The 11188-nt window shown below is 58.7% G+C and overlaps 1 protein-coding gene across 1 annotated transcript in view; it reads left to right on the top strand.

The window, feature by feature from the left end:
* Positions 1-9373, top strand: part of LOC134475555 (nascent polypeptide-associated complex subunit alpha, muscle-specific form-like) — a 19087-nt gene extending 9714 nt beyond the window's left edge. Inside the window, 6 exon segments of the mRNA XM_063246684.1 lie at positions 3848-4023; positions 4193-4261; positions 4305-4412; positions 5439-5634; positions 6197-6339; positions 9135-9373. Coding sequence (XP_063102754.1) covers positions 3848-4023; positions 4193-4261; positions 4305-4412; positions 5439-5634; positions 6197-6339; positions 9135-9373 — 931 coding nt within the window.
* Positions 9374-11188: the final 1815 nt, after the last annotated feature.

Below are 11188 nucleotides of genomic sequence, written 5' to 3'. Positions count from 1 at the left end.
AGGCTTTACTCTTTACCACAGGCCGCATGATCGCTATATGCGGCGGCTCGGCAATGTGGTGGCTCCCAACATCTCCCCCTTTTTTATTTTAAATAAGTCTACGCATCGCAGCCCATCCTGAATTGAGTGTAGAGGCCTGTGCCCTGATAGGAGGCCCACCAAGGGCTCTCGGCGTCGGCCCGGGTCGGCCGTCCCCGAGTCTGCCGAGGCCCCGAGGCCCTCGTCCTTTTTCCAGGGCCAGGAAGGAACCGGACGGAACCTGGATGCACACAGGCATACACTCATGTCGCTCCGCATGATCCCCCCGGGGTGACATTTGGTTTGGGCGGAACCTAGTAATTCAGCGACTTTCGTGCGGTATGGGGTAGGGCCTGTCTTAGGTTGAGTCATGCTGGGGAGGCATGCTCTTACCCGTCATTGACTCATCTACCCTGCTATATCATAATTTTTTAGAGGAGGAGTGTGGGAAGCTCACCGTCCCTAGACTCGGTCGTAGGCTAGGCGAGCGAGCCATGCATATGCCTGAGGATCTTCTTGTCCATTTCGGGCTACCGCTATTTCTATTCATCTTGTTGGTTGGTCTGTGATGGATCTCCGGTAGGGCAGGTCTGATCTTCAGTCGAGGGCTTTGTCGCCCGTGTCAGTCTCTCCGGTACCCACAGTGGTTCTCGTCCCGATTTCTGCAGAAAAACACAAACCGCGCCTCGGTTCCAGCTGATTACCGGATCCGGGCCCATCCATTGTCATGCCATAGATAACCGCGCCTTTGGAGGCAGGCCTTGGCTTACTCCCCCTTTTTGTTTTTTATTTTTTATTTTTTATTTTTATCTTTTTTTTTTTTTTTTTTTTTTTATTGGTACCAGGGATCGAACTGGCGATTGCCTGCTTACAAGGCAGGCGCTTATGCCGCTGAGCTAAATCCCCAGCCCCCATTTCCTCGACCGGCGTTTTTCTCAGCCTGCTAGGCAGAGTAGCCGCCCATGAAAATACCGTCCGCCCCGCGGCGCAACGTCATAGGACAGCGGTCGCGACAGAGTGGAACGGGGCGTCACTTCCTGTGCCGGCTGAGAGAAGGGAGGGTTCCCTGTAGCGGCCTCTCGGCGGGGAGCCGCTTCTGGAGAAGAGCTCCAGGGTGGAGCGGATGGCTCTCTATCTCCTCCCCGCCAGAGGGCTCTCGGGGGTCCTTTTTCCTCTCTCTGCTTTTTTCGAGCGGCGCACGCACACAATTCGCGGCGCAACTCGGCATAGGAGTCAAGGCACGCATGTATCATTTCCCACAGGGGGCGAATAGCCAGCGAAATACCGCCTCCCAATTCTGCCGAGGCAAGGTCCCCGCCTAACTTCTCCCATGACGGCAGGTTTAAATGCCCCGTGGGTAAAAACCAGGGAGCCACCCTATCTATCTCTGCTATGAATAGTTCTAGTGTTTTTTGACCTACCCTGAGGTCTCTAGCTTTTAAAAGCTTCCTAAGGGCCTTTACCAAGGGCCACGCCTCCGCGCTCGGTAAATTACCCATCCTCAACCTCTAAGGGCTGTAACTCACCGCGTGTGACTTAAAGAACCCGTCACCTACGCCTGAGCCTGAGGGGAGTCTAAAAGCCCTGTAGGTGCGCGCCACCCAGAGCCCAGGCTTATCCCCAACTCACCTGTCCGGCAGCACCACGCTGGAGCGTTGCACACCACCGCCGTGTCTCGGGGTTGATCAGTCCCCGTGCGGGTCACCAAATGTCGATGTCGCTCCCGGCCGGCAGGAAGGACACACGACAAAGTCTGGCAGTGGACAACCTTTTCTTTTATTTTCTCTCCGTACAGCCTGCCCTGGGATCGCTCCCAGCCGAAGCCTCCTCTGGTCCGCTCCCCGCGGCTCCTTCCGTGCTTCGCTCCGAAGCCTCTACCGGTCCGCTCCCCGCGGCTCCTTTTGTGCTTCGCTCCGAAGCCTCTACCGGTCCGCTCCCCGCGGCTCCTTTCGTGCTTTGCTCCGAAGCCTCTACCGGTCCGCTCTCCGCGGCTCCTTCCGGGCTTCTACTTCCCCCCAGGGGTGGCACCAGTATATATACGGATACAGTGTCCAATCATATTAAAGTAAGCAAGGCAAGCTGATTGGCTAACATATTATTGAGCGGGTTGTTTACGCGGTAAGCAGGAAACTAACGTGCTCGATGGGAGGGGTAATCTAACTCAGGCTTTACTCTTTACCACAGGCCGCATGATCGCTATATGCGGCGGCTCGGCAATGTGGTGGCTCCCAACACTAAATAAACAGTTTTAGGGCGGGGATTCATCTCGCTGTGTATGCGCCTGCCTGACACGCTCAAGGCCGTGAGTTCCATGCCTGGTACCAAAGCAAGCAAACAAGCAAACACACAACCGGCGTGATAAAATTCGGTGTAATTACAGGTTGGTTGGGAGGTGCACAGGAATGTTCAGGGCAATAAGAACTTTCATACCCATTTTCTCACTTAGTTTTAACCTCCATGGCAGGAGACAGATGCCCAGTGACACACACACGCACACACAGACGCACACTCTCAGGGAGCACGGGGCTCTCCTAACGCACACGGCTGTTAGTTTCAGAACTGGCCCAGGAGTCCCAGGAGTAGCACCCCGGCCGAACTGCCGTGCACCTCGATGCTCGCACGGACGGTATCTTCCCTTGCCGTGTGAGGGTGCAGGAGGCAGAACCGGGTTTCACACTGAGACTGAGGCGTCACCACACACATCTCGTGCAAATGACCCCAAACCTGCGAGAATCCTGGTGTGACACGCCTCGGCTTGGCTAAGGGTCCTCACCCCGCACTGGAGGTTTACGGGCCCCCCTTCCTCCCTTCCTTCCCCCTTTCCTTCCCTCCTCCTTTTCTTCCCCACGCCCTCTTTCTGCGCGGTGCTGGAGACGGATTTCAGGGCCTTGCCGTGCCAGGCGGCAGCTATGCCAGTCGCCCCCTCAGCCCAAATGCTTGGATCTTCAGGTCAAGGGGGCACACAGGAGCTCTTAATTGTGGGGTGCTTTTGTCTTTCACCAGCAAGCCAAAAGACAGTAATCTCACAATGTTTGGACCCATCCTAAAAATGCTAAGCAGAGACATGTGACATTAATTTCAGTAATGCATTTAGTTTAACCTTAAATATCCAAAATATTATTATTTCACAGTGTAACTGACTGTGGCATTATTGAGAGATTTCACGTTTTTGACACTTTTCTTTGCAGTGGGGGTGCGCTCTGTGTGAGGAGCCCTTTCAGCCCGGGCGTCCACAGCTCTGGGCAAAGCATCTCTGAGCACCCTCCCTGCGCTAGTCTGCCCTGCTCTGAGCACCCTGCAGTTAACTCTGGGCTGGGCCTTAAATGCTGCACCTGTCCCCCACTGTTCGGCGAACCCCGTTTCGGCTGCGCCCCACGCCTGTCTGGTGTTAGGCTTCCTCGGCACCCAGTCCTCCCCGATGCTGTGCAGCCGGTGGAGTGGCCCACAGCTGCTGGCTGCTAATGCTTTGGGGTGAAGTGGGGGGTGCAGTGCTCTGCAGCAAGGGAGGGCGCCCCGCACAGATGGCTCTCCCTGCCTCTCTCCACCCCTCACTGGCTGCTGGAGAGCAGGCCCCTGGGGCTCATGGGGTGGGTGACCCAGCAGAACAAAGCAGGCCGGGACAGTCTGGCCCTTTTCCTGTGGGCGGGTGGGCAGGGAGAGTGGCCCCAAGAGGCAGCCTGCCTTCGTTGCTGACCCGTCCCCAGGTCTGAGATCCACCACCCTGTGAGGTGGGGGTGGGCTGTGGTGGCCTGGAGCTGGGTGGGTGCTGGGCCGGGCAGTCCGTGCTGCCCCCTGAGGTGGCCACAGCCTCCCACAGGGCCTCTCTCAGCTGTTCAGCCATTCGGCTCTGGGCTTCACTGATGAGAACCGCAGAGAGCAAGGGGGTGGTGGAGCTCCCGGAGGCAGCCAATGACGTCACTGGGGCGCAGGGGTCCGGGCTTCCAGGCCCCCACGGGGCAGTGGCTCTGGAGGCTGAGCGCATGAGAAAACCAATGACCCCACAGCGTCTGTGAACTCGGATGCACCGGGGGGGGGGGGCGTGGCCCCCCCAAAGAATCAAAGCGGAGGATGGGCAGCCACCACCTCGGGGTGGGGGGACCTGGGCTCCCTGGTGATCTCCACTGCAGATTCGGGTTTATAGGTTTTCAAGTGACTGTCCCCTGCCCCTGGCCAGAATGGAGCTCCCTGGGCAGCGGGGGAGGCGGACTGGACAGGAACGAGGGGGCGGTGGCGGCCGTGGAGTGTGAGAACGGAGGCCGCTCCGAGCGACTGGCTGTCTTTCCCAGCAACTGGAATTCTCCACGGGACCCATAACTCATCCGCAGAGCCGCCTGGAACCGGCCGCGCGGCTGCTGCCCGAGTGACCGGCCGTGATGACGTGTGTGTGGCCGTGTGTGCGGCCCTGGGAGCAAGAGTGATTTTCAGGGGGGTCAGGAGGCTGTCGGGTGCTGGAGCCACCCTCCCCCCTCCCCGGGGTCCCCGCCAGCCCTGGCACCCCCTCTTCCCTGCGCTTGGAGAGCCCCGAGTTCCAGAGTCTCAGCGCCTCCCAAACCTATGTTTTCATTAGCAAAGCAATATGTAATAATAGTTGTTAAAATAATTGTATTTCTGTTTTTACATCTGTAAAGATTAAGTTAAACAGTACGAAGCCCATTAAGCCGTTTCGCGACGCGCTGCCGTCAGTTGGCCCCGGTTCCCACTGCTACTATGATTGCAGACTGGGCTTGGGGATGGGCGGCCGCCAGGCAGCGTTATTTATAGCGGCTCATTCATCAATAGGAAAACTTCAAAAGGGATCTGCTGCTCTTCTCGGGGAAGCCAAGGAAAACTCGGAGAAAGATGGCCTGTGAGGAAGCAGACCTGAGGCCAGCGCGGGCTTCCAGAGCAGGAGAGGACCTGATGGGCCCGAAAGCACACTGCTGGCACCAAGAACCGGCTGAAACCACTCGGTTCCCGTTGGATGTTAAAATAAGCTGTTAAACGGTTGTATTTATGTTGGCTTCAAAGGGCCAGGGCCCCCTCTTTGGGTTTTAAAAAATGTAATAGGTTTGGGATCTTAACATATCAAAGCAAAGCTTCTTCTGGAGCGAGCCCTGGAGACCCGGTCCTCCTCGGCCCCTGACTGTGGTTTGAACCTGCAGCTTTCTTGGCTCTGGACGAGGTCAGCTGGGAGCGTCTGAAGGTGTCACTTGCTGTGGCCTTGCACTGCCCTTTGGATAGAAAGCTCTGTTCCATCGATCCATTCTACAGGTGGAGAAGCTGAATCGGGGGGCGTCTGTCCATAGCTGAGTGGCTGGACAGCACACGAGGCCCAGCGTGGGACCCCATCTTTGGGATGACGGTGACGTCTGCAGTGACAGGATTCCTTGCTATCAGGTCTCTCTGGAAGGTGACTGGATGTTTCTGCTTGTCATTCTCAGACCTAACGACACCAGCGCGGCACAGCTGCGAAGCCAGCCTGGAAGCCTGGGTGTCCGACCTGGGCGGCCTGCCTTTCTGTCCCCATCCGCCAGGTCCAGCACCCAGCGTGAAGCACAGTGTTGGAGATGCTGTCTTCGGGGCGGAGGCTGCCGTGTCCACATGTGACAGCACGGCTGTCAGCACCCCAATTACTGGGTAATTAGCCTGTGCCGGGAGTCCGTCCAAGCGAGAGCACCCAGCCTGGGTCTCTGCTTCCCGCCTGGCCACCTCGCCTCTCGGGGCTGGGGTGTAGCCCAAGGAGCCCAGGCTCAGCTCGGCTGAGGCTCACTGGCAGGAGGCTGGCAGTGCTGGGGTGGAACCCAACAGGGGACACCCCACTCCAAGGCCCAGCCAGCTATGGGCGAGGGTGCTGCATGGGCGCCTGCAGGGGCCACATCTTTGTGGCACTGAGTGGCAGGCAGCAGAGGGGCCGAAACCAGCCTGGCCCTGCCTGCCTCGAGCAGCGAGCCCTGCGTGAAGACGGCCGGAGGCCCAGAGCTGCCCTATCTGGGCTGCCATCTGTGAGCGGGGTACCCAGCAACCAGCCTCGGGGAGCCTCTGATTTCTCATTCCACAAATGGGGCTGACGACACCGAGGTGGTGCCGGGGATTAGCGGAGTGAGGTCATTTGTGTACCGTGCACAGGGCCGAGGTAACCACAGTGGGCTGGCCCCAACCCCGGGAGATGCAGCCCCGTCTAGCCATCCCGGATCCACAGACAGCCAGAGAGGCTGGAGCGCTGGTGCCTGGCACAGCGGCGGGAGCAGAGTGCGAGGCGGACGCGGGTGGCTGACGCAGGTGGCTGGGCGCCGGGGTCTGCTCTCCCTGCCACCGGCTCTGACCACCTCTTCGCTGTGCTGGGTAAACTGTGGAAGGCGCCCGCTTGGCCGGGGCCGAGGTGAGCATCTGTCCAGGCTGTACACGTGTTCCTCGTGCTGTCCCGGGAGTCCATCCTCAGGGATCTCTGAGCCGTGTCCTCTGATGGGCCGTGGGGTCGTGCCCCTCCTCACTGTGCGTGAAGGGTGTCAGTCACAGTATGCTTGTCCTGGGCTGCTGCAAGACTGGTTCTCCAGTCCCATTTTACAGGCCGGGTTTAAAAGCGCCTTCCAGATTCAGGGTCCTGCTGTTCACACCGAGCTGTGACTGCCCTGCTCGCTTGGCCGGAGCCCTTCCGGCCCCCCGTGGGTGCTGCGGGGGGGGGGGAGTCTGGTGGCAGCCGGGCAGGGGACAGGGACAGCTATGGTTTGCCATTTCCTTCCGCACAGTCACGCACCTGCAGGAAGAGCCGGTGGCTTCAGGGACCAGGCCCACAGGGTGCCCAGCTGCAGCTGCTGGCCTGGTGAGTGGCTGGTGGGCTGGCGGGGTCCCCGTCCCCGACCGTGTGATCAGGGCTCGCTCAGTGGGGTCTGTTCCCAGCCCCGCTGTTGGCGCTGGCCGAATTCAGCTGTGTTTTGGACTCCCTGACCACCTCATGCTGTTTTCCAAATGCCTGGGGTTTGATAAAACCAAAAGACACTCACCAAGCCCTTTCCCCCTTCATTTTTAAGCTCATGTGGATTTTAAGGGAGAATTTAATCCAGATGTTTCTAATTCATTTGCTCTTAACTCATCAAAACTTTGTATCAAAAAAATAAAAAGCTATTTGATGTCCAAGGAGCTTTTGGAGTTGGGTTTTAAACCTTTTAAAGCCTCCACTTCCCAGCTTTGAAATGAGCTGTTGGCTTTTGCCAAGCATAAATGAACCCCGGCCCAAGAAAGGTTCATGTTTGGTTCACAATTAAAGAGCCGTGAATTCTCAGTGGGCTGTGAAATGGGCCAAACCCCGTGTCCTTTGAAGACCCGTCGGGGTGCCCTCTCCGGCACAGGACCCGTCCGCAGCCTCGTGAAGGGGCCTCCCCGAGGGGGACCCCAAAATCCGTCTCCATGGAGTGGTTTCCTTCCACCCAGAGAGAGGTGGCCCGCAAGCCTGGCTCTGGCTCAGCAGAACGTCGCCCCGGAGGCTGCTGAGGGTCCCAGAATCCGGGTTGTTCTCCGCTTCTTTTGATGGAGCTTTGAACACACAGGAGGGCAGGGTCCTTGGGCAAGCTGGACCCTCGCTGGCCTCGGCAGTGGTCAGCTCGGTACCGATCGGGAGGGTTCAGAGTCCTGGCCTGTGTGTCATGTCACTGAATCAGTCGGCCAGCATCTGTCTCTGCCGGGAAGGGAGCGGGATCTCTGCAGGCCTTGCCATCGTCTCTGCTGTGACTCGGTTCCCTCCAGCTTTCCTGCTCCTCCCCGAACACTGGCTTCTCCGAATCACAGTCCACACGTTGCGTTTGTTTCAATCCTTGGCTCCGTCCTCCTCCCTCTTCCCCTGCTGCTTTTTAAAATCTCTTTTACTTTTTAAATTACCTTTTTTCTTTTGCATATTGTTTTTATAAAAATTACATGTAGGTTAAACAACATTCAATTTTGATTTCTACAAGCCCTTGTTTTCCTGAGTTTAGAGCAGCGCCCTGGCCCGCTGTTCTGCTGTGATGGAGGCTGCGGCTGCCTGGGCCGGCTGGGCTTGGTCCGGTGAGGGCCGGGCGGGCGGCAAATCCCTCCAGCTTTTGGGACGAAGGTTTCTTTCTGTATCCGCTCAAGCCAGGCGATCCTGTGTGCACCTGAACGACTGTGATGTGTCTCAGTAAAATTTTACTTATTGACCCTGAGTAGTAAATTCAAACATTTTTATGTGATGCACAATATTCCTCCTACAGTTTTCCCCAAACATTAAAAAATGTGGAAATTAATTTTAGCCCACAGGCTGGGCTGGGTGTGGCCGCCACGGCGCTCAGATCGGATCTCGGACAGGATTTTCCAGCTTGGGTTGCCCTTAGTGGGATGTTTCTGTCGTGTGTGACGCTGGGGACGGAATCCAGGGCCCCTGCCTGTTAGCACGGGCGTTAGCTCCGGTCTCCTGTGTGTGTGTGTGTGTGTGTGTGTGCGTGCACACGCACGCTCTGGCTGTGGGTTGTGTTTTGGAGCTGAGTGTGAGTGTGTGGGAGGTCTGTGTGAGAGTGGCTTCCCCTTTGGGGGACCGTTAGCAGTCACCCCTCTCCGCACACTCTGCTCCCCTTGTCCTGGTCCTTGAACCCCTCGGGGGACACATCTGGGTCCCATCTCAGGGGTTGACCGGGTCCAGTGGTGGCATCTTGCATGACTGTCTTCATGACCTGTTCAGTCGATATTGCCCCCGAGGCCCGGGGACCCTGAGTGGGGCTCTTTGCTCTAATACACCCAGAGGAATCACTCCAGATTTGGGGGGCACCGCACGCGAGCAGGGGGGAGAGGTGGGGAGAGGGAGGCCAAGTCTCATTGCTCTCCAGGCCTCCCCCCCAGCACATCACCTGGCTTTTCGGGGGGCTGCCTCCCCTCCCCAGCCTCTCAGGGCCTGCAGGACCCGGGGAGCCCCGAGAGGGCCTGTGGCTCATGGGTTCCTCCTCCTTGGACACATGGCATCGGTGTCCCCCACAGCGGCTATCAGTGCCCCCCACAGCTCTGGGCGCCTCCAGAAGGACAGAGAGGTCTTCTCATCTAGTTGGAAAAACCTCCCAGCCTTTGCTCGTGGGGTGGGGGGACGATTTTCCAAACACCAAAGGGAAGAGCGATGCCATTCTGCGGGCTCCAAACAGCAAGGTCACCCACCTTCTCCCCGTGCAAACTTCATGTCCTGAGTGAGGAGGGGGAAAAGAGTGGACAGCAGCTGTCCGGGGCTGGTGTGGGCCGGGAGCAGGAGGCTCTGCACGCTGACCTCGCAGGGGCCGAGTGCCCAGCACGGATGCAGGTGTCCGCCCTGCCAGGCCGATGGCATTACCGAGGCTTTGGCCTGGCCGCCAACCTCCTACCCGGGACGGGCAGGATCACGCCATGAGGACGGTGCAACAGGGCTTAGGGTTGGCTCTCACCGCGCAGGGGCTCGAAGTCCACCTCGGAGAAAGGTGGAAGGGACACGGTGAGCGGGCAGGTGGAGGGTGAGGGTGCGGTGCCACCCTGCTGTTGAGGCCCTGGGATTGCTCTTCTCCCCTCCCCCTCCCGTCCCCCTTCTCTAAAGTCTCTCTGTCCTGTTTGTTTGATGCATGAACGCGGCGGGGTGGGGAGAGGAGAAGCCACTCATGGTCACCACCGGGTACACTAGAGGCCGGGCAGCCTGGAGGCCAGGGAATCCTCCGGGAGACCGCAGGGCCAGGCTCCACCCCCGAGCCACCGTGATTGGTCCACCTCCAGACACCTCACTAGCACTGGGCCAATCGGAGCCATCTCAGGTGGTCTTCCCTGGACCCACAGGAATCCTCTTTGTCTTGGTGTCCAGCGCCTGGAGGGTGGACCGGGCCCAGGGGTCACTTCCTGTTCTCTCTGAATCACACCCAGGAGCGGCCTAGTTTGGCCTGCGACCCTCCTGGAAGGATAAAGAACAGGATATGGGCCTGAGAGGGGGAAACATTTGCTTCCCAAGGCCCTGGTAAACCGTGTGCGGTGGCTCATGCCTGTATCCCGGCACTCTGGGAGGCTGAGGCAGGCAGATCTCAACTTGGCGATTTAGCAAGACCTCATCTCAAAATAACACGGAAAAGGGAGCTGCCAGTTTGCACTGGATTTACATTACTTTCAACCAAGGACCTGACTAAATATATTGATTAAAATTACACTTAAAACCACATACTGGATGACTCCCCTGGTGTCTGGAGCGCAGGGAGCCTCAGGGAGATGTGGGTGGTCGGTGGCGGTGGAGTGGCTGTGGGTGGCACCTTCCTCCCGAGTCCCCTCAGCAGAGTCCTCTCACGGGCGATGCCGGGCTCGGCCCCCTCCTGATGTCCTTGCTGTGCGGCCCCTTGGAGTCTGGTGATCTGTGGCCTCTGCGCCCCCAGCTCGGTGTTTCCAGGATCGGCTCTTCCTCCACGCATCCTTCCGCGGTGCCACGGCCTCGTGCGTCCCCAGGACGTTCCCTGCGCCCAGCGCTGGGGTTGCAGCCGCCCCGACTCTCGGCAGGCGGATCAGCTTCCTCTTCTCGCCTGTCCCGTCTGTGCTCCGCTTGCGCCTGGCATCTCTCCCTCTTCCTTTTTCTGGGGAAGATGACGGTGTCTGGAAATCAGACCAAGTCTTGTGCGCAGGGGTGGGGGGATGGGAGGTGGGGGGTGCGCAGGGGATGGGGGAGTGGGGGGCATGCTTTCATCCCCGAGCCACACCCAGTGCTAGCATCTCCCCTCCACACTGCGGATGACCCTGTGGGCGTGTCTGAAGTGGGCATTCCTTCTTCACCACAGAGTAGTATTCCCTGATGGGGATGACTAATAGCTGACCCATCTCTCCAGTCGGGGTTTGATTCATCAGCAGCTCCTGACTGTGAGAGTTGAGGGTTCTGAGCTCTGGAGTGCTCAGACCGTGGCCTCTCATTTCTATTGGGCAGATGCTCAGAGGAGGAACTGGGGACCCGTGGGGTCTGCATCTCCTCAGCTTTGGTCCATCCCACTGGACAGTGTCCTGGGAGTCCGAGTGCCCGTCCCTCCTCTCCTCTTCTTCCCGAGATGCAGTGGCTACGGGTCCCTCTTCCTCCTCCTGCCTCAGCACAGACAGTGCGGCCTGCCGGGTGACCTGCCTATGCATTTGTGGGCAGCCCGCACCTCCCTGCCGTCAGTCGTCATAGCAGCCGGTCACCCATGGTGCCAGTAGACGGGGCCTCCTGGGTCAT

Source organism: Cavia porcellus, unplaced genomic scaffold, assembly GCF_034190915.1.
Source record: "Cavia porcellus strain 051 isolate PalLab524CR breed Dunkin Hartley unplaced genomic scaffold, mCavPor4.1 scaffold_4, whole genome shotgun sequence".
In the NCBI taxonomy this organism is placed as follows: Eukaryota; Metazoa; Chordata; class Mammalia; order Rodentia; family Caviidae; genus Cavia; species Cavia porcellus.
This window is presented reverse-complemented; position numbering and strand designations above follow the sequence as displayed.